Source organism: Neoarius graeffei, chromosome 6 (assembly GCF_027579695.1).
Source record: "Neoarius graeffei isolate fNeoGra1 chromosome 6, fNeoGra1.pri, whole genome shotgun sequence".
Taxonomy (NCBI): domain Eukaryota; kingdom Metazoa; phylum Chordata; class Actinopteri; order Siluriformes; family Ariidae; genus Neoarius; species Neoarius graeffei.
In genome coordinates, this window is record NC_083574.1 from 50,484,471 (window position 1) to 50,511,756 (window position 27,286).

The 27,286-nt window shown below is 40.4% G+C and overlaps 2 protein-coding genes across 5 annotated transcripts in view; one reads left to right on the forward strand and one right to left on the reverse strand.

Annotated features, from left to right (window-relative positions):
* Window positions 1-3,846: 3,846 nt before the first annotated feature.
* On the forward strand, window positions 3,847-25,763 carry rnf141 (ring finger protein 141). Of its 2 annotated transcripts, none has more exons than XM_060923774.1 (6): window positions 3,847-3,943; window positions 9,890-10,087; window positions 14,013-14,121; window positions 18,819-19,000; window positions 23,254-23,361; window positions 23,441-25,763. In XM_060923774.1, the coding sequence occupies exons 2-6, from the start codon at window positions 9,951-9,953 to the stop codon at window positions 23,589-23,591; spliced, it is 687 nt and encodes a 228-aa protein (XP_060779757.1). In that variant the 5' UTR covers window positions 3,847-3,943; window positions 9,890-9,950; the 3' UTR covers window positions 23,592-25,763. The 2 variants fall into 2 exon arrangements, with proteins under 2 accessions (XP_060779757.1, XP_060779758.1); XM_060923775.1 differs by having other exon boundaries at window positions 3,855-3,931.
* Window positions 25,732-27,286, reverse strand: part of ampd3b (adenosine monophosphate deaminase 3b) — a 45,405-nt gene continuing 43,850 nt past the window's right edge. For all 3 annotated transcript variants that reach the window (XM_060923771.1, XM_060923773.1, XM_060923772.1), the window contains one exon: window positions 25,732-26,679. In XM_060923771.1, coding sequence (XP_060779754.1) covers window positions 26,503-26,679 — 177 coding nt within the window. In that variant the 3' untranslated portion in view covers window positions 25,732-26,502. The remainder of the gene's footprint in view (window positions 26,680-27,286) is intronic.

Here is a 27,286-nt window from a genome sequence, read left to right on the forward strand (position 1 = left end):
GCAACATCAATCTTTTTCCATTCTTCAACAATGGCCTCTTTTAGTGACTGGATGCTGGATGGAGAGTGATGCTCAACTTGTCTCTCAATTGAAAAATTGGGGGATGGATTGGCAATTGGATGCAAATGAGAAATTGGGGATGGGAACTGGGAACTGGGAAGCTGGAACTCGGAAGTGGGAGTTTGGAACTGAGAACTCAGAAGTGGTAGGTGGGAACTAGGAACTGGGAACTCGGAAGTCGGATATGGGAAGTCGGAAGTGGGGAAGTCGGAAGTGGGAAGTCAGAACTGGGAAGTCGGAAGTGGGAACTCGGATCTGGGAAGTCGGAAGTGGGAACTCAGAAGTGGGAACTCGGAACTGGGAACTCGGAAGTGGGAACTTGGAAGTGGGAACTCGGAACTGGGAAGTTGGAGTACCTACTCATCTTAAAATTCCTACAGGAGTCCTCGACATCCTACACTATGAACACATACAGGTCCAAAAGCAGCAAGGGTTTTGGCATTTCTTTCTGATAATTTACAGTCCACTAAACCTTAAACTTCCTACAGGTTATATTTCTTGTAGGGCCTAAACCATCATCCTACTGGATGAATGGTAAGTAAGTTGCTGCAGGATATATAGACTGCATTTAATTGTCATGGATGTGAGACTTTTATTTTGTAATTTAAAAAAAACCCCACCCCTGCACACACCTTTATTCATGCATATACTTAATTTCAAGGTCATTAAAAAGAAATACAAATGCATGCTCAGTTTCAAATCCAAACACTTCAGGGCCTGATACTACCATTTTACCAGATACCCAAATTATGTCACATAACTGTTTATTAGTCTTCAGTATAGACAATTCCTGATGACATTTGATAGACATTCTGCCTTATCAAACTAATGAAAATTTTAGTTGAGTAATTATATAGGTTGCTCATAAAGTAATAGTTGTACAAGGCAAAACAACAAAATAACCACAATATTGGAAATAACTACCTTTTAAAAGGGGAAAATTACCTCCATAAAAAAAAGTAAATTAAAATAGTTGTTGAACTCGCCACTTTCTCATATCTAGTGGTCATTTTTCACAAAGCCTGATACAAAATGATATAATTAAATAATATTGGCTGGCTTTTTTTGTGGTCTATCAGATATATTCCATTCAGCTAGCATGATATTGAACAAGGGTGGCACGGTGGTGTAGTGGTTAGCACTGTCGCCTCACAGCAAGAAGGTCCGGGTTTGAGTCCTGTGGCTGGCGAGGGCCTTTCTGTGCAGAGTTTGCATGTTGTCTGCGTGGGTGTGCTCCAGTTTCCCCCACAGTCCAAAGACATGGTTAGGTTAACTGGTGACTCTAAATTGACCGTAGGTGTGAATGTGAGTGTGAATGGTTGTCTGTGTCTATGTGTCAGCCCTGTGATGACCTGGCGACTTGTCCAGGGTGTATCCTGTAGTCAGCTGGAATAGGCTCCAGCTTGCCTGTGACCCTGTAGAACAGGATAAAGCGGCTAGAGATAATGAGATGAGATGTTGAAGATGAATTCAGTACCATGCTAGCTGAATGGAATATATCTGATAGACCACGAAAAAAGCCATTATTATATGTATAATTATATGCCATTATTATTATATGTATAATTATTATTATACATACACACTCTCTTCATATCAGTATTCTCGAAGGCCAATGCTAGCTTACCCACGACTCGGTGCTGTTAGCACAGCAGTCCAGTTACCTTCCAACTGGTGTAGCATTAGCAAAGGCCAACGTAAGTTTACCCGCGCCTCGATGCTGTTAGCGCGGCAGTCCAGTTACTTTCCAGCTGGTGTAGTGTTAGTGAAGGCCAGTGCTAGCAGAGTCAAGCTGATTATTATTATTATTATTATTATTATTATTATCTTCCCTGTGGAATTTACTTAATTACTTTTAAAATCAACATTGACAACTACACACAACAGAGTGACCTGGCAGCCAAAATTCTCTCAAAATCTTCTGTTTTTAATGAAGCAAACCTGGCAGCCATGTTTGTTTAGAAATTTTCACAGGCGCTCACTAACATGGAAGTTTTATGTCACCGACGTATGATGTGTTTCATTGACAACGTGCAATATTGTAAAAATATTGCATGCTCATTCTCTGTTGGGTACAGTCCCAAAGTAGCAAGGTGAATGTTGCTTTTGGTCTTCTAGTCCTGTGTCTTAAATACAAGTTTTTTAAAACAAATGATCTTTTATTTGGTACAATCTATCTCATCTCATTTCATTATCTCTAGCCGCTTTATCCTGTTCTACAGGGTCGCAGGCAAGCTGGAGCCTATCCCAGCTGACTACGGGTGAAAGGCGGGGTACACCCTGGACAAGTCGCCAGGTCATCACAGGGCTGACACATAGACACAGACAACCATTCACACTCATATTCACACCTACAGTCAATTTAGAGTCACCAGTTAACCTAGCCTGCATGTCTTTGGACTGTGGGGGAAACCGGAGCACCCGGAGAAAACCCACGCAGACAACATGCAAACTCCACACAGAAAGGCCTTCGCTGGCCACGGGGCTCAAACCCGGACCTTCTTGCTGTGAGGCGACAGCGCTAACCACTACACCACCGTACGATCCCTGGTACAATCTATGCGGTTCTAAATGTTTTTCCCCCCCATCTCTTCATGTTTTTGTCCTCCATCATTCACTGTGTAACAACACCTACTGTAACAGCTCAGTCATCATAAAGAAATTTAAAGAAATAAACTATTTTTATCCTAATCTGTACATTTTACCTACTATAAGCTGCTATCAGATGATATGGATTGATTGTTCCTCATTTCCCGGCTAATACTAATAGAAACTTCTTATAAGTACAGTACCAATTAAAAGTTTGGACACCTACTCATTCATAGGTTTTTCTGCATTTTGACTATTTTCTACATTGTAGAACAATACTGAAGACATCAAAACTATAATAGGGTAAACAAAAGGGGTTTAAAATATGTTTCATATTTTAGATTCTTCAAAGTAGCCACTGTTTACCTTGATGACACTTTGCACATTATTAGCATTATCTTAACCAGCTTCATGAGATAGTCATCTGGAATGCTTTTCAATTAACAGGATTGTCTTGACAAAAGTTAATTAGTGGGATTTCTTGCCTCTTTAATGCATTTGAGATCAAATAGTAAATAATAAAAATACAGTAAATAGCCTGGGTGGCACGGTGGTGTAGTGGTTAGCGCTGTCGCCTCACAGCAAGAAGGTCCGGGTTCGAGCCCCGTGGCCGGCGAGGGCCTTTCTGTATGGAGTTTGCATGTTCTCCCCGTGTCCGCGTGGGTTTCCTCCGGGTGCTCCGGTTTCCCCCACAGTCCAAAGACATGCAGGTTAGGTTAACTGGTGACTCTAAATTGACCGTAGGTGTGAGTGTGAATGGTTGTCTGTGTCTATGTGTCAGCCCTGTGATGACCTGGCGACTTGTCCAGGGTGTACCCCGCCTTTCGCCCGTAGTCAGCTGGGATAGGCTCCAGCTTGCCTGCGACCCTGTAGAACAGGATAAAGCGGCTACAGATAATGAGATGAGATGAGTAAATAGCCCTATTCCACAACTGTAGTAATCCATATCATGTCAAGAGCCACTCAGCTGAGTAAAGAGAAACAACATCCATCATTACTTTCAGACATGACGTGTCTTTTAATTAATTAAAAAATAAAGAAAAACACTGAATTAGAAAATGTGTCCAAACTTTTGACAAGTACTGTGTATAATATTTCATACAGGGAATGAAATAATGTCCTCTATGAATTCTAGGGGGAGCCATTTATTCCTCAGCACTCAGCCAGCGTCAGGTTGACTGCCTACGTCATCTTTAAGCGTCAGTGTTTATCATTAAAAAAAAAAAGTGGCTAGTAACGCGTTTAAAAAGCTTTTCCTCTTGGATAAAGATTTGGATAAAACGTATGTCAGCAGGTTAGTAGTACTTTATTTACATCAGCATGTCGGATATGATTCCCGTCAGGAATTACGTTTAGTAATGTTATTGCTCCTGCTTTTCATGTTGTTATCTAGCTAGCTCGTATGATTACGTTCGTGGCGTTTTGAAATCGAGTTAAAGGTTAAATATGTTCTCGTCAATCATGCTTTTTAGGTGTATTTTACATCCGCTTTGTTTAGATACAGTTTGCATTGCGACGTCGTTTCAGTGATGTGAATAATGTTTGGTCATTTCTAGTGTTATTCAGGTGTTATAATAGTCTAGTTTAAATTCAGTCAGGAGGAGCACTGCATGTCAATGAAGATTATTAGCACGAGTTTGTTATTATGCGAAATGTCATCATATTGATATTTCAGGTGATTCCTCCCCCCATAATAATTATAGCCTAATAATGAGTGTACAGTGGTGCTTGAAAGTTTGTGAACCCTTTAGAATTTTCTATATTTCTGCATAAATATGACCTAAAACATCATCAGATTTTCACACAAGTCCTAAAAGTAGATAAAGAGAACCCAGTTAAACAAATGAGACAAAAATATTATACTTGGTCATTTATTTATTGAGGAAAATGATCCAATATTACATATCTGTGAGTGGCAAAAGTATGTGAACCTCTAGGATTAGCAATTAATTTGAAGGTGAAATTAGAGTCAGGTGTTTTCAATCAATGGGATGACAATCAGGTGTAAGTGGGCACCCTGTTTTATTTAAAGAACAGGGATCTATCAAAGTCTGATCTTCACAACACATGTTTGTGGAAGTGTATCATGGCACGAACAAAGGAGATTCCTGAGGACCTCAGAAAAAGCGTTGTTGATGATGATGATGCCCTTTATTGTCACTAGTCACATGTACCAGCGAAATTAGCCGTCAACCTGTCCGTACATATACAACATACAGTTGACATAGGGTAGACAGGACAGGAAGACAGGGATAAAGATAAAAAGGAAACACAACATGAGGAGAGATAAGGAAAAAAAGAACACCCCCTCACTATGCTCCTGTCAGGAGTACAGTGTGGGAACATTTAAAAACACATAAGCACACAACAGCACAAGTACACTTTAAACACGGGACTTGAAGTGGGGAATCAGGGGTGGGGGGAGGAGGTAATCCAGCACAAGCAAGCAGCCGTCCGGTCCTGCAGCCATGACTGCGCTGGTCACGCACCCGCTTGTCACACTGGGGGTAAAAATGGCGACCGTGGAGAGTTAGAGAAGGAATGTGAGGGCAAGAGTGTCTCCCGGCAGTGACCTTCAGGGGGAAATGTTTTCCCAGCAACGGCCTAAACCAAGGCCAGTGCTGTCTCGGGGCACCGAATGTTGATAAGATATGAATTGTTTGGTCTTTCCAGACGCAGTCTTTGCACGTCCACAAATTGATCTCCGAAAAATGTATTCCTTGTAAAGCTGAAAGCTGCTCTGAGATAACAACCATTTTGTGGTTAAAGTTCTGAATGTCCACAGTCTGAGTGCCAACAGCTTTGCCCACCACTCCAATCATATCGGGCAGCTTTGTGGGGCTTTGAACAGCTGTCACCATTGTCTGATTTCCTCGATATACCAGGGCAATGCCTAATCCAATCAGCAAAAGTCCTGTAATCATGGTTCCGAATAGGTACATATCTTCAATGTCCTCCACAGAAAGAATCGCCAGGCACATGACCCGCCACCTCTCCCACGCGTCCATCGTGTAACCAGCCACAAACGTTCCGGCAGGACAGACGGGTTCCCCCGAACCCCAATTCCTCATTGAGAAAACTGTGTCAATTTCGTTAGGAGACCAGTTTATCAATTCCATGCTTTTTTTTTAGTTTAGAAAGTAATGCAGGAAGAGTCTCTTCAAAAAGTACAGCAGACGAGACAAGACACAGAAGCACAAGCAGGGAAAAAAGGAGGGAGAGGGAGAGCAGAAAAATGCGACCGCCTTCCGTGGAAGCACGGAGAGAAAAAATGTTGATGCTCATCAGGCTGGAAAAGGTTACAAAACCATCTCTAAAGAGTTTGGACTCCACCAATCCACAGTCAGACAGACTGTATACAAATGGAGGAAATTCAAGACCATTGTTACCCTCCCCAGGAGTGGTCGACCAACAAAGATCACTCCAAGAGCAAGGTGTGTAATAGTCGGCGAGGTCACAAAGGATCCCAGGGTAACTTCTAAGCAACTGAAGGCCTCTCTCACATTGGCTAATGTTCATGAGTCCACCATCAGGAGAACACTGAACAACAATGGTGTGCATGGCAGGGTTGCAAGGAGAAAGCCACTGCTCTCCAAAAAGAACATTGCTGCTAATCTGCAGTTTGCTAAAGATCATGTGGACAAGCCAGAAGGCTATTGGAAAAATGTTTTGTGGACGGATGAGACCAAAATAGAACTTTTTGGTTTAAATGAGAAGCGTTATGTTTGGAGAAAGGAAAAATGCTACATTCCAGCATAAGAACCTTATCCCATCTGTGAAACATGGTGGTGGTAGTATCATGGTTTGGGCCTGTTTTGCTGCATCTGGGCCAGGACGGCTTGCCATCATTGATGGAACAATGAATTCTGAATTATACCAGTGAATTCTAAAGTTCAGTTCAGACAACTTTATTAGTCCCCAAGGGGGCAATTCAGTTCAAGCAGTTCCTAAACATTAAAAAAAAAAAAAAACACCACCAACAACAACCATGACAACAAGCAGCAGACAGGAGTACAATATGTCAGAAACAACAGGCCAGTACATAATTGTATGGAGTGGCACAGTTAAGTAACAGGGGAAGAAAAAATAAACAAATAAATAAAGATAAGTGGGCATACAGAGATGCATTGCACATACATGAATACAAAGTTACACAATATGACTACTGCTATCCAGGTTTAAGAGCCTAATGGCAGATGGAATTAAATATTTAGCATATCTATTTGTCTTCCTAATAGGTGCTATAAAATGGCGGCCTGAAGGCATCACCGTGAACTCAGAGAACAGGATATGGCTATGTTGGGAAGTTATTCCTTTAGCTTTATGGACCACCTGCCTCTCCCACAAAAGACTCAAATCCCTCTGCTGGACACCAATTATTTTAGAACAGACCTTTACAATGCTGCAAAGGCTGTTTTTGTCTTTTAAAGACAGACCACCAAACCAGCAGATGAAGGAGAAAGTTAAAATGCTCTCGATAAAAGACTGATAAAACATACACAAAATTCTGTTACAGACCTTAAAGGAGTTCAGCTTTCTTAATAAATGCATTCTTTGCTGGCCTCGTTTGACAATACATTCAGTATTTTTATCAAACTTCAACTGGGAATCAAACACAGTACCTAGGTACTTGTAAGTTTCAACAATTTTGACCTGGTTCCCATGAATTGAACTTGCCCTAGGTTTTACACCGTTTTTTCTAAAATCAATGACAAGCTCTTTTGTTTTTTTCACATTAAGGTCAAGGAAATTTTCATCACACCATTTAACAAAATCAGGCAGGGCGCTACCATGGTCCAACTCTGACCCTTGAAGGAGAGTCAGAAGTGCTGTATCGTCTGAAAATTTTACCAAGTAGCTGCCCTCTTTACGAGACCTGCAACTGTCTGTATACAGGATAAAAAGAAGGGGAGATAAAACGCAACCCTGAGGGGAGCCTGTGTTTGAAACCATGACATCTGACAAAGCTCCGTTAACTAAAACCTGCTGCTTCCTATCAGTTAAAAAGTTTAAAAGCAACAATAAGACCTGATCAGGTAAATTAAAATAAGAGGAGAGTCGCTGAATTAAAATATGCGGTTGCATCTTGTTAAAAGCTGAAGAAAAATCAGCAAATAAAAGTCTCGCATGTGATTTTGGCTTCTCCAAGTGCTTGTAGAGTTTGTCAAGAATGAGGAGTTTAGCATCCTCTACCCCCTTTCCAGCTTGATATGCAAACTGTAAGGGGTCTAATTTGTCACACACTAAAGAGACAATCTCATCTTTCATGATTTTCTCAAAGATTTTCATAATAAGTGATGAGAGCAACAGGCCTAAACTCAGTTATACCCCTTTTCCACCAAATCAGTTCCAGGGCTGGTTTGGAGCCAGTGCTGGTTCACAACTCGTTCAACTTGCGAGCCAGCTGAGAACCAGCTTGCTTTTCCATCGCTCGCGGTGCTAATAGAAGACACGTCATTACGTCGCTGTATACGTCAGTTACGTCGTTGTATACGTCATTACGTCGTTGTATACGTCATTACGTTGCTGTATACATCAGTTACGTCGCTACGTTTGCATAAACCTTGGCGCGAATATCGAAGCAAAAACAACACGGAAGAAGCAACAGCAACAATAATAATAATAATAATAATGGATGACTTCGTGTTTGTACAGCTGCTGCTTCTCGTCGCTTAAAAATGGCGATCTTTCGCGGTCTTGTTATTGTTGTCGGTCTTAACAACTCCGCCCCCCCGCTGACGTAAGCGGTTCTTTCCTCTGGTCCAGCAGAGAGTTGGTGCTAGCCTGGAACCGGTTTTTCTGGCCCCAGAGCCAGTTCTTTGTCAGTGGAAACAGAAAACCCGGTTCCAAACTAAGCACTGGCCCCGAACCAGCCCTGGAACTGCTTTGGTGGAAAAGGGGCTTTAGTTGCCCAGGATTTTTTGTTTTGGGGATTGGAATTATTGTTGAACTTTTCCAAATGGAAGGAAGCTGACAGTGTTTGGCACACATCTGAAAGAGTGTAGAAAAAACTCCACTGAGCTGGTTAGCACAGTACCTCAGTGTGCGCCCACAGACAGCATCAGGGCCAACAGGCTTCCTTATGTTGGTTTTCTTCAACAAAGCTGTAACCTGATCTTTGCATATCACAAAATCAGTTCGGAAAGGAAAATGTCAGGACATCTGTCCATGAACTGAATCTCAAGAGAAGGTGGGTCATGCAGCAAGACAACGACCCTAAGCACACAAGTCGTTCTACCAAAGAATGGTTAAAGAAGAATAAAGTTAATGTTTTGGAATGGCCAAGTCAAAGTCCTGACCTTAATCCAATCGAAATGCTGTGGAAGGACCTGAAGCGAGCAGTTCATGTGAGGAAACCCACCAACATCCCAGAGTTGAAGCTGTTCTGTACGGACGAACGGGCTAAAATTCCTCCAAGCCGGTGTGCAGGACTGATCAACAGTTACCGGAAATGTTTAGTTGCAGTTATTGCTGCACAAGGGGGTCACACCAGATACTGAAAGCAAATGGTCACATACTTTTGCCACTCACTGCTATATAATAGTGGATTGTTTTCCTTAGTAAATAAATGACCAAGTATAATATTTTTGTCTCATTTGTTTAACTGGGTTCTCTTTATCTACTTTTAGGACTCGTGTGAAAATCTGATGTTTTAGGTCATATTTATGCAGAAATATAGAAAATTCTAAAGGGTTCACAAACTTTCAAGCACCACTGTAATGCATTGCTTGTTGTTAAAGGGTTCCAACTAAAAATACCCAAATGAAGGCTAACTGTGACCCTAATAGAAATGTTCATGAGACACCAGTTCATCACAGGGCATTACGCCTACACCCATTTACACCTGTGGGTAATTTAGATTAGCCAACCCATCTCCTGGCATGTTTTTTGGAGGTGGGAGGAAACCAGAGAACCCGGAGAAAACCTACACTGATACCAAGAGAACAAGTGAGCAACCTGATCTGAAGATTGAACTGGGTTCTCTGGAGCTGTGAGGCAGCAACACTGAATAGCAGTGACAGTGGTGAGACTTTCTTTGGAAAGTCACTGATCTTTGGATCAGTGAAAATGTAGATCTCCCTAAAAACTCCAAAAACAATGATACTGGGCTGTTCTACTAATCAGTACCATGATTTTTTTTTTCTTTCTGATCTTTTATCAGGCTGTTCCACACCTCACCTTTACCTTGTTTTGCAGTTATAGCCTGTTTTTTTTTTGTGGTGTATTTGTTTTTCTGCAGGGCCTTGAGCACTGAATGAGTTCTCCTGCTTTCTCTGCATGGTCCTTCTTGTAGAGTTGAGATGGGCCAGCAAATCTCTGGCCAGGCTGTAATGGGCAAGCTTCCTGAGAAGCTACTCAAACATGCTGGATTAGTGCGGGATAGTAGCTACCTAACCTATGAGGAGTTTCTGGCCCATATAGCAGAGCTGAATGATGTGTAAGCTTCAGTTCTGCAATTGTATTGTATCATTATTCTATCTACATTCACTGGATATGAGCAATCGCACGCTCTGATTGGCTACTCTACTACTAGGATATCTGCTCATATACCATGAGTAGAGAAAAACAAAATTGGTGGCATGTGTTGTTGAACCAACCAAGGACAAAATAAAAACTACTCAAACAAAACCCCAAAAAATACAATCAAAAAAAAGAGAAACGCAACAAAATATGGAATGAAAGTATTTGATGGTAAAAACATATCTTTTTTTTTAATTATTTTTCAAGAATTAGTATAGCATTTTTAACAAATTGCTATTGTCATTTTGCCGGTTTGTTTATATTCATCGTTAAGCATGCAAATTTGTTAAATTTTTTTTTTTAGACTGGTTCAAAAGCTCAAAGAAGTTTGAAAATTAGATCACTGAAATGTCTAAGGAAGTGTAGGTGCAATCAGTTAATTATTGAAATTAAGTGATCAATCTCATTAAATCAGTCTCATTAAATTTGAAGGTTAATAATTAAAATGAATCAATCCCATTGAATCATTTAACTTGACTCATTTGAATTGAATCATACCATAGAATCAGTCTCATTTGAAGTGAATCATTCAGTGAATCATTTAGTGAATCATACCATTAATCCTGGATAAATTACCAAACAGCTAGATTAGGGTATATTTCCTAATTATTATTGATCACTTACTATATTACATAAATCTGCACCTTTTTGAATTCTTTGCGATTGGGGACTTCAGATATTGTTCACACCAACAAGATGAATACACAGCTTTGATAATAAATGAATTTATTATACAAAGATAAAAATAATAATCAATAATAATAATAATAATAATAATAATATAATAATCAATAATAAAAATAATAATAATAAAAATAATAATCAATAATAATAATAATAATAATAATATAATAATCAATAATAAAAATAATAATCAATATATACAAACAGTGAGGTGTGTGTGTGTGTGTGTGTGTGTGTGTTAGGCCCCTTGGCCTGAGCCAAGGTGTGTGTGTGTATGAGGGAGCTATAAAATTTGGAATGTTTTTATCTGATGTTTTGGTATGTTGAGTGTGGAGGAGGGGCTTGACCATGTGTTTAGACAAAAGGCTAGTTCTGTATAGCTAACCAAAATGTGTTTGAGCACAAGGTAGGCCCAGATTAGCTTCGTGTTGCTAAGCTAAGACAAAAGGGAAGCTATCTAAAGTGTATCAGGCCTGGTCAGGCCTGTTGAGCACGTGTTTCTAATGGCCCTTTTCCACTACCCTTTTTCAGCTCACTTCAGCTCGCTTCAGCTCACTTCAGCCCGACACGGCTCGCGTTTCGACTACCAAAAACCAGCACGACTCAGCTCGTTTCAGCCCTGCTTAGCCCCTAAAACTCGCACCGTTTTGGAGTGGGGCTGAAGCGAGCCAAACCGTGCCGAGTGAGGTTGGGGGCGTGAGCAGACACTCCCCTGTGCACTGATTGGTGAGGAGGCGTGTCCTCACATGCCCACACACGCCCCGCGAGCGCGCTGGGATCTGTAAACACCGCAAACCCGGAAGAATAATAATTACGAATTACGAGAATTTCTGAAGCCTTATGCGCCTCGCCTCATCTATACGCTCTTGCCAGTATCTGTCCGCGTTGTCGGTGACAACAAGCCACAGCACCAAGACCAGCAACACTAACGACTTCATGTCCTCCATGTTTATTGTTTACTATCCGGGTCGTGAGACTACCGCTTAAAAGATCACTGAATCAGTGACATACAGAGCATCGTGGACGAGTTCGCGGAGCGCAAGGCTCGCCGTATGCCCTTCAAATAATGCGCGCAGTAGGCTATTGATGTTTTATTATGAGCCATGTACAGTATGTCACCTAATGTTTTTTGTTTCTGAGTTACATGTTCGTTTGAAGGACTTAATGTACAAAATAACATAGTTGCACCCCGTAGTGTTGAAATTGGTAAACACAGTGCATTCAGTGAGGTTTGCACCGCCCTCCTTTTATTTCTGACTCTTCCTGTCACCGTTGCAACCTCTGAGCGCTCATTCGTATGCCCTTCAAATAATGTGCGCAGTATAGGCTATTGATGTTTTATTATGAGCCATGTACAGTATCCTAATGTTTTTTGTTTCTGAGTTACATGCTCGTTTGAAGGACTTGATGTACTAAATAACATAGTTGCACCCGGTAGTGTTGAAATTGGTAAACACCGCAGTTGCGGACATTTTGTAGCCTAAAATGATGTTATGATAAGCTTTAATAAAGGGCCCGGTCATTTGCCCCGCCCCCGGCCCGGCTCTGACTTGTTCCGCCACTGTCACTGATGTCACTGTTTGCGCTGCTTAACGACATCACGTGACGTCCACCCACTTTCGCTAACTCCACCCAATGTGTCCACCCACTTCCAGCCAGCACGGTTCAGCGCGGTTGTAGTCGAAATGCAACTCCAACAGCCCCGCTCAGCTCGACTCGGCACGGCACGGCTCAGCCGCGTTTGTAGTGGAAAAGCGGCATAAGTAGCAAAAGGATTCCACACTCATAACATTACCAAACTCACTGAACTCTTAATAAGCTCAAAATGTGTGTTAAGAGAATTATGTTAGTAAGAAGAATAAGAGAAAGAGAGAGAGACATGCACAGCCTATTAAAACAAATGAGATTAAACAAACAGAACAATTCAATTCGACACGCTGCGTGTCTAATAGTGTAATGAATAAACCTAGGTTTAAATTCACACTTTCAATAAAGCAACTTCCTAAAACTAGCTTAATTATTATGCCCAAATATATTTTACTCAATATCTTGCCTCTAGCAAAGTTCTGAGATGTTCGCCGTTGCAGAGCTTCGCTGTTCATGAAGCACGTGAGTCGATTCCGTGAGTCAATTCCGTGGACAGAAAACTTCTCTTGATCCGACGCGTCGTTTGTGATGAAAGGAAAGTCTCTGATTAATGTGCACAGAACTTCAATCAGGAGGAATTCTGGTCGCTCCTAATTACAAATTAAAACTGCGTTTGAGCTGCAGTCGTGACGTCACTTCTAATACGAATAAACCGGTTGTAACTCGGGTTGAGTTTAAAGATCGCGCTATTCTGGACTTTTACCTTGGCCAGTGGTTAAGCACAGAACGCGCTGGATGGTGAATCTTGCAAGAAGGAAGTGTTTTCGGGTTTGAGAGCATCTCTTTTGTGCATCTAGATTCCTTGGAATCCGGACACGAGAGACCAAGAGCGGAGCTTCCGCCTGGACTTATGCGCGCATGGCGGACTGACGTAGATGATCCCGCCCACGCGTGACATAGGTCACACGGAAGAGGACTGGGAGTTGTAGTTCTTAGAGACAAAATGGCGGCATGATACCTACAGAAGAATGAAATAAATGTCGAAAGCCATTCTATACCTCGGCCCGACAGCAAGACAACGCTTTCTACAAAAAAACAACAACACTAAAGTCAGTTTGTGCAGCTATTGATAGGTTTTTAAGAAGTCCATGTCAGCAGAAATGATTTTGTCGGACGTTTTGTGTAAAGTTTTCTTATTTATCAAATTTGGGGGAAAAATAAAAATGCTGTTTCTCAAAGTCCAGTGAATGTGGATGTACAATAATAAGTTATTCCACTCAATCTTGTCGTATATAGCTTATAGCTATTAGCTCATGTACGACTTGATTTCATGGAATAATTGTTAAATATATGCTATTACTTAATTTCAAAAGTGCATTTATCTGCTGTTTCGTGAGCTCCGTGGACAGAAAAAATAGTGGTGTCCTCCAGTAGCAGTGCCTTACTGCACACCTGGATGAATGTAACATGACTAGACTCTGCAGTTGCCTTTTGTGCTTCATTAGTGTATTTTTTTTTTTTTTAATCTCTTCGGAGTTATTAATTAAGTCTTATTCTCCTTTCGATGTTAGAACTGCTAAGCTGGCAGTTGGCCAACCAAAGCATCTCCTCTTTGAAGTTCAGCCAGGATCTGATGCGTCTGCTCTGTGGAAAGTGGCTGTGAGGATAGTGTGCACCAAGGTGATGATATTAAACTTGTCAAACATTTTCTTCTCATTTTATTCATAACACGGGGCATTTTTATTCATGCAATTTTAACAAACTCGAAGATGAACACCGTGGTCTTGGGTGCACATCATGTCAGGATCAGCTTACACTTGAGGCACTGAATAACACGAGTGGTTAGACTTGCCTAATTACTTACTGTTTCAAGTGTTAAAATAAAAAAAAAAAACATGCAGAGCCTGGAACTAATAAAATTGCTGATTTACACTACCGTTCAAAAGTTTGGGGTCACCCAGACAATTTTGTGTTTTCCATGAAAAGTCACACTTTTTTATTTACCACCATAAGTTGTAAAATGAATAGAAAATATAGTCAAGACATTTTTCTGGCCATTTTGAGCATTTAATCGACCCCACAAATGTGATGCTCCAGAAACTCAATCTGCTCAAAGGAAGGTCAGTTTTATAGCTTCTCTAAAGAGCTCAACTGTTTTCAGCTGTGCTAACATGATTGTACAAGGGTTTTCTAATCATCCATTAGCCTTCTGAGGCAATGAGCAAACACATTGTACCATTAGAACCAGGGCTTTGAACCGGTTCAAGGAACGAAAACCAGGAACTTTTTCTATTTCACATGGAACAGAAACGAAACCAGAAACTTTATTATTTTTTATGTTCCGGAACAGAAACGCTTATTAAAAATAATGGTAACCGGTTAATACCGGTTTTTATTTCATTCCTCAAAGTTTCTGTAGCCTACAAATAGTCATTCTTCTCCTGCGCAAGTTTCTATGACCCGCTGGGGTTCACTTCCTGTGTGACGTTCGCTGACTGAATGGAGAGAGCGGGAAGGTGGACTACTATCATGTCTCCACGTGATAAGTGAGTAAGTGAATTACTGAGTGTCTGAGCAAAGAAGAGCCTGAACGTTGCAACCTCCCTATTGGCTGTTTGTAAAAATGTATCAATTGTTGCCCTTCCCACGGGAATCATCGCGGGCTCGAGAGACGAGACCTGACGAGTTAGTTCGTTGGTAGCAGAACAAAATGTCTGGACACAAATCGGGTTTTCGGAAAAGGAAAGAAAATAAACGGAGGGTCGAAAATACAAAAAAGGAGGCAGAAAATGCAAAACGAGTTTTAAGGTAGGACAAATGGTTACTTTTCTGAGGCAGCCCGTCGTAGCTGCCTGCAGGCTTATTTATTATAGCCCATTTAGTTAAAATACTTGATATAAAATGTTTATAGTTATAGTTATGTGATGGTTGTCCTGATTTAGACTGTTTTTTTTTGGGGGGGGGTTTGCGCGATGTTGCACCCGGGTCCAGGTTAGGGCAGAACCGGCCCTGGCTACATTTCAGGTGTAGTTTGTTTTATGTATGTATGTACTTGCATAGATGTGTACTTGGTCTTCCAATATGGCGCCTAACAAAATCTCGCGGCGCGGTGACGTCATGCGGTAGCCCTCTATAGGGCCTGACTAGCCTTTGGTAACACACTAAACGAATTATCTTTTCATTTTTGGCACTTTTTCTGTTTGTGTAGATGGGAAGACGTACTGAGAATCCAAATCGCCAACATTTGAAATAATAATTGTTTTGAATTATTTCTTGTCTTATTTAATGAAGGTTGTAATAGAATTAGCCTACATTTGGCTTAAGCTGGATGAGACAGAGACATAATTTTATAGCCATTTGTTAAACAGCTGAGAGGGAACGTAATTAACCGTTCCGGGAACGAAATTTTTTTGTTCTAACCGGTTCGGGAACGTCTATTTAATGGTGGAACCCAAAACCGGAAACGTTAAAATTCCGTTTCTGTTCGGAACGAACCAATAGGAAAAAAATTCTGGTTCAAAGCCCTGATTAGAACACTGGAGTGAGAGTTGCTGGAAATGGGCCTCTATACACCTATGGAGATATTGCACCAAAAACCAGACATTTGCAGCTAGAATAGTCATTTACCACATTAGCAATGTATAGAGTGGATTTCTGATTAGTTTAAAGTGATCTTCATTGAAAAGAACAGTGCTTTTCTTTCAAAAATAAGGACATTTCAAAGTGACCCCAAACTTTTGAACAGTAGTGTATATTTGTATAGATGTGAGCAGCTGTGAATAAATCATACATTGCTCTTAATCATATTCATTTGCTCAATAAAGAGATCTGCCGATTGTTGTGCAAAGATTTAAAGCACAGAGGATTATAATAGTTCTGCCTTTTGAGTTGAGCGCTCTGACCACATCTAACAATACTCTTTTTGTCTAAACTGCAACGCATGCACAATTATTAGGCAAGTCAGTAGTCTGATCATGTTAACTCCAAACCATATGAACCAAAATAATCACGAGGTAGAATCATTTTCAGGCGATATGGTTAGGTTAGTAATTGTTAGGTTAGCTTTTTTGTTACATGGAAAGTGAGACCAAAAAGAGATCTAGCTCACACTGAAAACGCATGAAAGCTATTGATATATGATCACTGCACAGTCAAATGCTTTCAGTTCTGGTGTTTAAAAAAAAAAAAAAAAGAAAGAAACAATATTAAAGCTTTGGATTCACTGATGGCATTATATATTATATGGACACGAGTGTTTTACTGAGAAATACACCACTTGTATTTTTCATACGAGCTACATCCGGTATATAGAGAACCAAAACCGTGACACAAATCTCTGTCACTCGTGAGGAAATCCATGAACTATTTTGATAAATTTGGGTACCTTTTGTTTGTGAATGTGTCTACATAATAAAAAGAAAATCACACGTTGACTTGAAGATATGAAGTTTATCTTCTTGTGTTGAAAAACTTGCGTTTTTCATATGAAATACATCACAGATCTGAGTGACGTATTTAAATAATATTGACTGGCATTGAGTGGTACATCAGAAATATTCCATTCAGCTAGCATGATATTAAATGAGTGGAAGACGAGTTCAGTATCATGCTAGCTGAATGGAATATATCTGATCTACCATGAAAAAAGTTATTGTTATTATCAGGCTTGTAGTATTCGATTCCGACTCATGCCCTAATTTTAAGGACTCATGACTTGACTTGGACTTGAGCACTGATGACTTGGACTTGGACTCGTGCTTTAACTGCATTAGGACTTGTAAAATGGAGATGAGGACTCAATTTTTTTTCTTTATTTTTTGTAACATGCCATAATAATTTGGCAAAAGAGATTTATATCTACGTTAATTTTTATACTAATTTCCTGCAAGAGTGTCACACCTGCACGCCTTGGCGCGTGCATCAGATAGACTCTCGGGCGTACACTGTAAATGACTCACACCTGCACAGGATTAAGGCGCAATCAGCATGCCTATATAAAAACTGTGAAAACACACTTACTTTGCGAAGTATTGAGTTGCGTTGCTGACACATTACCGAGCCTTATTTCCTTGTTTGGTTTCCCGATCCCTGACTTCCTGTTTCTTGTTTTTGATTCTGCCGAGTCTACGATAGCCTGTTTGTACCTCGCTCGACCTGTTGCCTGTTTCACCGTTTTACAATTTTGCCTGCCGTTCTGGATTGTTTACCTGTCTTCACTCGTATTAATAAACACACCTTCTGCACTTACATCCGTCTCCCAACCATCTCTGACACAATACTTCACGCTCCCTGACAAAGAGAACGCACATTCACCTGTTCATACAGTACATCATGTTCAGGAACAAACCAACGTTAATGGCGCTAAAACGGCCACCGTCAAATGGTGCAGCTGGAGTCTTGTTTTTGGACCCGACTTGGATCAGTAGTGGAATTGACTCGAAATATTTTTTTAATGACTCGGACTTGAACACTGGGGACTTGAGACTGGCCTGAGACTCGAGGTTTAGTGACTTGACTACAATATTATTATTATTATTATTATTATTATTATACTACATACACATTCCTTTTGGGTGTTCAGCGCTTCTTTCTCTTTCAAAATTCTCTCAAAATCTTCCATATTTAACGAAGCAAACCTGGCGGTCATGTTTGTTTACAAATTGTCACAATCACTCTCTAGAGTGGAAGATTCACGTCTCTGATGTGTGATGACCTGTTGTCTTGACAACCATGCAATATCGTAAACCATATTCAACACTCATTCTCCATTGGGTAGAATGACATAATACACATAGGATAAGTGATATGTTAACAATATTGCATGCTGTCAAACCAAATGAATGAAACCCACTAGAAGGGAACAGAACACGTTTATATTCCATTGAAAACGTTTCCTGTGTGTATAATAATTTCTGATATTTCACTCTGATGACGTCACTCCCAGTGTTTTCCCATTGACCTGATACATGTTGTCAAAATGGCAGACCGTTTCAAAATTAAAATTATTTTGGTTAACTTGCATATTTTTTTTTTTTTGTGGATGTGTCCATATAATATAAAGAACATTACGCAGTGGTATGAAGGTATGAAGTTTATCTTCATATAAACTTCATTTCTTTGCACAACTGTGTAATATCCTCTATACCTGTTCAACACAGGAAAAGGAATCCTGAGAAACAGAAATTCCTTAATAATCATACATGTAGTAGAATTGGTCTGTTTCTCTTTTTGCATATTTTCATTTAAGTAACTTCACTCCCTTTAATCACACTCATTCTGTAATTGTTCAGTTCCGAAGTTGAATTGTTCTGATTTTCCCCATGATTGATTGTGAGTTGTGCTCAAGGGAAATATTTACACTTCCTCCCTAATTACAGATTAATAAGGAGGATGGGATGGTGGAAGCCTCGCGCATTATGAACCTGTATCAGTTTATTCAGCTCTACAAAGACATCACCAGCCAAGCAGCTGAGGTGCTGGCAGCAGAGGGCAGTATGGAGTGTTCCTCTGGACAACTTTCCTCTGCAGCTTCCTGCCAGGCCAGCATGTGGATGGGCAGGTACAGTAAAAATCATCCCAAACTACCATGCCCCAATAAGACTTTCTTACGGACAAGCAAATATTGGACGTGCATTTATAGTTTTATTCATGTTTATATTACATTAAATTACAGGCATTTAGCAGATGCTCTTATCCAGAGCGACATACAGCGTACCCAGAGCAGCCTGGGAAGCAGTTGGGGGTTAGGTGCCTTGCTTAAGAGCACTTCAGCCATTCCTGCTGGTCCAGGGAATCAAACCACTGACCTTTTGGTCCCAAAGCTGCTTCTCGAAGGGCCTCTGCATGCTCTTGCGACAAGGCTTTCGCAGATAGCTTTTCGCAGACAGTTGTAATTTATCGTTGAGCGGGGAGTAATAGGCGTGCGCGATGTTATTCACCACCACAATGCAAGGGGGCGCGAAGTCGCTAGGAGTAGTTGGTGGGTGTGGTTAGTGGAGTGTTTATCCTCCGGTTACTTATAATGACTAGAACTGGAGTCGTATAGATGTACATACTTCCTCACTTCCTCGATCAACCGCTCTTCGTGCTGCTCCATCTTCGCTCGTGTTTTTAAAAATGGCGGTCGTGAAAACAAAACAAACCGGGAAAGTAGTGAAGCGGAAGTGCGTGTACAGCGGATGTAGAGTGGACCAATCAGAGCCCTCTTGTTTGCGACGCTGTCTGCGAGGCTGTCTGCGGTGGTCACAATTTTTGGGAGGTGCGCGCAGAGCGTCTGCGAAGGGGGGGCTTCGCAGACACCATCTGCGAGGACTGGGTTGTCAGCATAAATTGGCCTTAACCGTTAGGCCATGGCTTCCCCATACTCATATAAACAGTGTTGATGACACTCATTCATATTTTAATTTGACACCATTTACATTTGAATCGTTCCGTATATTTGAGCTGGATGAAGTGTGATTAAACTTGCTTTTATACCACAGCACTGTTGAATTCTCGAATCACTTTGGTCAGATGGTGTTGATTTAATATTTTATATATAAAACATACCGTATTAGTCAAAAATTTAGACACATTCATAGTAATGAGTGTGTCAGCTTTTCACTGGTACTGTATATATTTAATATATAAAGGTGGATGGCACGGTGGTGTAGTGGTTAGCATTGTCGCCTCACAGCAGCAAGGTTCTGGGTTCGAGCCCCGTGGCTGGCGAGGGCCTTTCTGTGTGGAGTTTGCATGTTCTCCCCGTGTCTGCATGGGTTTCCTCCGGGTGCTCCGGTTTCCCCCACAGTCCAAAGACATGCAGGTTAGGCTAATTAGTGACTCTAAATTGACCGTAGGTGTGAATGTGAGTGGTTGTTTATCTCTATGTGTCAGCCCTGTGATGATCTGGTGACTTGTCCAGGGTGTACCCCGCCTCTCACCCATAGTCAGCTGGGATAGGATTCAGCTTGCCTGCGACCCTGCACAGGATAAGTGGTTACGGATAATGGATGGATATATAAAGGGTTTTAAAAAAGGAAATGAAATGGTAAAATCCTTGACACAGTTAAGCTCACATTTATAGGTGGTGTGTCCAGTGTCAGTGGTTTGTAACAGCCAGTAGGTTTTCTAAAATGGGGAAAAGCTTCAGGTCAAAGTAGTTTGTTCTTTCCAGTTTCTTGGAAACATGACAAGCTGTCTTTTTGTGTTTTAAGTATTAACTTCAAGAGAGAGGAAAGTGTGGCTGGTGAGGTAACAACATTAAAAGTAGACGGCCTTTCGATTTCATAAAACCGGTGAGATTTAGGTCCCTCTGAAATTTGGTCATTTGTGATATGTTTAAAAAAAAAAACAGGCCATTCTGTGGCTGGGAAGTTAGTTAATTTGAAGGGATTGCCTAGCAAATAATGTGCATGAAATCGCTCGCTTCGCACAGTCAAGCAGACAGAGGAAGTCCATGTGTGCACACCCAGGTTTACCACCTTCTTCTTTTGGGTTTTACAGCAGCTGGCATCCAGTGTTGCATTGCTGCCATCTACAGGTTTACCTTGACTGCACTGACAATTCCATCATTCTGTCGCTAAACGAACAGCTGATCACACTGAGGTCCTCACTGACCACCAATATTTATTAGTTTGGTCCTGCGTTTCCTTTCCTTCGCAGTATAACGTCTTTTCTTCTCACTTTCCGTTACTGTAGTCGGTCTTTCACGTTTCATTCACCTCTTCCATTTTCCTTTCCCGTTTCAAATTTGTATCCTACAATGCCTTACACGAACGGGGAAAGCCCACCATATGATGCATGACGTAGTACATTTGTGTTCAAAATAATAGCAGTGTGTTTAAAAATGTGAGTAAAGCTCAAAATCCTTATAATAGTTTTTATTTCCATGCATTGGGAACACTGCACATTATATTCTACATCAAAACATGAGGAAAAATGTATGAATATTTTAATTACTTTACAGAAAATGAAGAAAAATGAACATTGGGCTGTTCAAAAAAATAGCAGTGTCTGCATTTTTCATTACAAACTCCAAATATTTACTGTATAAACTGAAAAAATCTTAAGGATTTAGTATTCCTGTGAATCACTAAACTAATATTTAGTTGTATAACCACGGTTTCTGAGAACTTCTGGCACCTGTGAACAGGTATTCCAGCCCAGGATGATTTGACAACATTCCACAATTCCTCTGCATTTCTTGGTTTTGCCTCAGAAACAGCATTTTTGATGTCACCCCACAAGTTTTCTATCGGATTAAGGTCCGGGGATTGGGCTGGCCACTCCATAACTTTCATTTTGTTGGTCTTGAACCCTGATGCTGCTCGCTTACTGGTGTGTTTGGGGTCGTTATCTTGTTGAAACACCCATTTCAAGGGCATTTCCTCTTCAGCATAAGGCAGCATGACCTCCTCAAGTATTTTGATATATGCAAACTGATCCATGATCCCTGGTATGCGATAAATGGGCCCAACACCACAGTAAGGGAAACATTCCCATATCATGATGCTTGCACCACCATGCTTCACTGTCTTCAGAGTGTACTGTGGCTTGAATTCAGTGTTTGGGGGTCGTCTGAAAAACTGTCTGCGGCTCTTGGACCCAAAAAGAACAATTTTACTTTCATCAGTCCACAAAATGTTTTTCCATTTCTCTTTAGGCCAGTCGATGTGTTCTTTGGCAAATTGTATCCTCTTCAGCACGGCTTTTTTTTAACAGTGGAACTTTGCGGGAGCTTCTTGCCGATAGATTAGCTTCACACAGGCATCTTCTAATTGTCACAGTACTCACAGGTAACTTCAGACCGTCTTTGATCACCCTGGAGCTGATCATTGGCTGAGTCTTTGCCATTCTGGCTATTCTTCGATCCATTCAAATGGTAGTCTTCTGTTTTCTTCCACGTCTCTCTGGCTTTGCTGTCTATTTTAAAGCACTGGAGATCATTTTAGCCGAGCAGCCCATCATTTTCTGCACTTCTTTACAGTATACGTTTTACCTCTCCAATCAACGTTTTAATCAAAGCACGCTGTTCTTCTCAACAATGTCTGGAACGACCCATGTTTCTCAGGTTTTCAGAGAGAAATGCATGTACAACATGTGCTGGCTTCATCCTTAAATTAGGGCCACCTGACTGACCTCTGTTTTTTCACAGAATGAATGACCTCACTAATTAAACTCCACACTGCTATTATTTTGAACACGTCCCTTTCACTTAATTATTCGATTACACAGATTCAGGAGCATGCATATCATGAATGTTGGGTCTGTTGGTTTTCTATGACTCTACTACACCTACTGGTAAATTATTTGCCATGTAGTAATATAATTTCCACCAAAAACAGTGATTGATCTGGTTAGTCATGTTGGACTGCTATTATTTTGAACACAAGTGTATCTTGGATTGTGTCACGGTGAAGCAAGAAATAATAGCGGAGAATTTTGGGCCATGTGGCCCGAAATTCATAAATTGTTCTATTTAAGAAAAAAATCAAATAAAATTGGAAGTCTGTGATTTTCGAATTCAGTAGTTTCAGTCCACTAAAGAAAAACTGGGTGTCAGAGAAAATTCTTTTTATGACCTAAACTTAAAATCTGAAAGGCAGTCTACCTTTAATTATAAGTAGATCAAGTGTAACATTTCATTCATTAAAAATTTTAATCTTTGGCAATTTGCTGTGGTATAAGAGGAATAAAACACTTCAGGACATGTTATGGGAAAATAATCAACTTGGGGTGGTGATCCCATGCATCATATCAGCTGCTTGTTGATTTCCTGTCCCGGCACACCTGAAGTGTTTTATTCCTACATACCACATGATCATTTTACAGGGTGAAGCAGCTGACGGATGAGGAAGAGTGCTGTATCTGTATGGACGGTAAAGCAGATCTTATTCTGCCCTGTGCTCACAGCTTCTGTCAGAAATGTATTGATAAGTGGTACGTACCAGCTGTCATCAGAGTTTTTATTTTTCTGTGAGAATCCGATTCAGAGTGTGACCTCGTGCTTCTTTTGTAGGAGTGGTCAGAGTCGAAACTGTCCCATCTGTCGGATCCAGCTGACGGCTGCCAACGAATCTTGGGTAATATCTGATGCGCCTACAGAGGAGGACATGGCCAGCTACATTCTTAATCTAGCTGATGAAGCTGGCCACCCTCACAGACCTTAATCTGAAGCACTACATTATTTTCACGCTCTCTCTCTTTCATGATTATACTGGTTTCTTGACTGTAAGAAGCTATTTTGAATGATTTTGGTTATTAATGTGATCTTTGGTGTCTAATTTGCAGGCAGCAATAACCACTCACTGGGCCTCATTTATCAAGCTGGATACAAGCCAAGTTATTTGCGAATCAGGAGCACGTATGCAAAAATGTGCTATTCATGGAAGTCAGCTTGAAGATTTGTATCATACAGGATGAGTTTGTGTAAATTTACATGTAATATAAATGTTGTGAAAGAAAGCAATCCAAACAAACCCATAAATTACATTAATGGCATTTAGCAGACGCTGTTATCCAGAGTGACCTACAACATACCCAGAGCAGCCTGGGGAACAGTTGGGAGTTAGATGCCTTGCTCAGGGGCACTTTGGCCATTCCTGCTGGGTCAAGGAATCGAACCAGCAACCTTTTGGTCCTAAAGCTGCTTCTCTAACCATTAGGCCACAGCTTCCCTTTAAGACAAACACGGCTAGTTATTCAATGAGATCAAAAGAAATGCTGCCATTTCTAAAAGGAGACAGCGTGCGTGTGTACCTCCTGAATCGGACACACCACAGTGGCTGTGCTGCATTACTGTAAGATGTAGTGAAGGCAGCATTAAAGAGATATTCTTTCATTATATTCAGCTCACTGTGAGCTTTGCCTTTTATGGAGTTTTGTGGGCATCACTAAATGCAAATCAGCTGTGCCATGAATGCACTTTGCACTTTACAGGTGATTTTGCATTTCTTAATATATGCACGACTCGGACAACATATGCACAAGTTTTCACACCACTCTTCTCCAAGACTGATAAATGAGGCCCACTGCTATTTGGTTTCATGTGATTTGTCCAACCTCACTCTTTAGAGTTACATTTTTATTGTGTGAATTTAATTGACTACTTACTGCTTTAATTTTTAGCACTTCATTAGCTGTGTATAGGAATGAAAAGAAATGGAAGTTCTAGCTTCCTTCCTTAGTGATAGTGAATGAACTGTGTTTGAAGAATGTACAAGTGTATATTTTCTTTTATTTCTCAGAAGTGAAGGTTTGTCGGTTGAATAGAAGTGCATTGAGTTCTTTAAAGTGCCATTTCACCATTGGATGTATTCTTTGGCATAAAATATTTTATGACAACATGACTAGACAGAGAAATCTTTTAGCTTCAAAATGATATCAAACATAATTTTTTGACAACGACAAGTATATTAATTTTGCGACCAAAGTCACCTACCCTTTTAATTTCCGCGCGGTAGTGAAACGTGATGTCATCGGCAGGTTCCCCTTCTTGTGTACCACGTGTCGGTCTATTTTTAGACCAGGAAACCCCCAAAGTGAGAGAGTCATTTCTCCTCGTATATGGGGGCCAAAAAAATTGCAAAAAATTGAGTTAATCTTTCAGTTAGCTAGATTTATTGGTATTAGCTAGATTTATTGGTATTATTTTTATCGCGTTCTATCCACCATTGCTGATAATATGTGCCACGTCACACGGTACACAAGAAGGGGAACCTGCCGATGACATCACGCGCGGAAATTAAAAGGGTAGGTGACTTTGGTCGCAAAATTAATATACTTGTCGTTGTCAAATTATGTTTGATATATCATTTTGAAGCTAAAAGATTTCTCTATCTAGTGATACCATTTATATATGTTGTCAAAATATATTGTATTTTATGCCAAAGAATACATCCAATGGTGGAATGGCACTTTAAGGTATTACGGGAAAGTGCTTCATATAGGTCAAAGTAATTTAGTGGTGATTAGGAAAAGGTTTCAGCTAACAAACATTTGCTTGATTTCTTCTATAAAATGTGAAAAGATTTCAGAAGTTCTAGCTACTGAGGATTTAAGTGTTGACATTGTAGTACATATTAAGACTTGCACTAGTATCTTTTCTTCACCTCAATTTTAGTTAATTATTTAAAAACAGCATTTTCTGGTTTATGTATGACTTGATATAAGAGCAGCACACTAGATGTATATATTTTTCTTGATATCCTGTCATAATCATGATTATCTTCATAATCTGTGCATTTAACGCAGAGTTCGAGTGTTATGTTGTTAACCTGTTTCTTCCACACAAAAAAAGTCAGCCTAAAATCAATAAAAGTATCTTTTATACAATAAAAAAATCCAAATGCATTTGTAAAATAGTTAAAATATGAAAAACATACTGTACTATGAAAATTGGCTTATAAAGACTAGAACACACTTCTAAACAATTATGAAACAATTCTTGAAAAAAAGTTCTCTGCTTGGCAGTTTTCAGGTCCCAGTAGGTACCCGTGAACCAAACCCCCCCAAAAAGTACACATACATACAAGCATAATAACAGCAGCAGCTGCTATGTACGCTGATCCTGTAACTCCACTACATTCACAACATTGTGCAAACGCTGTGTTTCTCATGAGGTGGGAAAAAACAGCACTGCTCAGAACAAGAGACAAAAGCATTATACCACTTTTGACAAAGCAGGCTTACAAGTTTTTAAAAGGCATTTAGTGAATCATGTTGCTATTTGATGCAAACTATACAGAAGTGCTTTTCATTAAAAGTTAAAAAAAACAAAACCCAACCTGTATTATTCCTTAAGAAACACAAGACTATCATTAAAATGAAACCAACGCCCTAGTATTCCTGTTTTTGAAAACCAACCATGTAATGCAGTACCTTTCTTTTCTGTAAATATTCCATTCCGAAATGGATTACACTGAGAATTCAGTCTTCCGTAAGGCACTTGGGCCTTGAGTGTGTGGCTCAGTGCAGTCACAAGCAGCATACAAATCACTCTATGCAGGACTCCTATTTTACTGCTGCATTTTTTTTTAATCTTAACAAATGCTTCCGGAATTTACAGTACAGACAGTATATTCACTCCATCTGTCCAGTCACGCCTGCAGACTTAACTGCATCCACTAGGAAGCTGAGCTCATTGCACAAGGTCTCGTGTCTGTAGGCCATGCGGATCTGGGCCACGTTGGTACGGCGGATGTCATTCCCTTGCGGGCCGTCCTGCAGGTAGTTCTCACCTAAGAAATGTTTCTTTTCCTGTTAGAGACAAGAGGAATTCAGAGACTGATATTAAAAAAAAAAAAAGGCAGGTACATTTTAGAATCTCTGCTAACCAGAACACATGAGGGAGTAACAAGAAGCAGCAGCCTTTATTTTTCACACATACAGTGGTATGCAAAAGTTTGGGCACCCCTGGTCAAAATTGCTGTTACTGTGAACAGTTAAGCAAGTTGAAGATGAAATGATCTCCAAAAGGCATAAAGTTAAAGATGACTCATTCCCTTTATATTTTAAGCAAAATCTATTTTTTATTTTCATCTTTTACATTTTCAAAATGGCAAAAAAGGAAAAGGACCCGAAGCAAAAGTTTGGGCACCCTGCATGGTTAGTACCTAGTAACACCCACTTTGGCAAGTATCACAGCTTGTAAACACTTTTTATAGCCAGCTAATAATCTTTCAGTTCTTACCTGGGGGATTTTCACACATTCGTCCTTGCAAAAGGCTTCCAGTTCTACAAGTTTCTTGGGCTGTCTTGCATGCACTGCTCTTTTGAGATCTATCCACAGATTTTCAATGATGTTTAGGTCAGAGGACTGTGAGGGCCAGGGCAAAACCTTCAGCTTGGGCCTCTTGAGGTATTC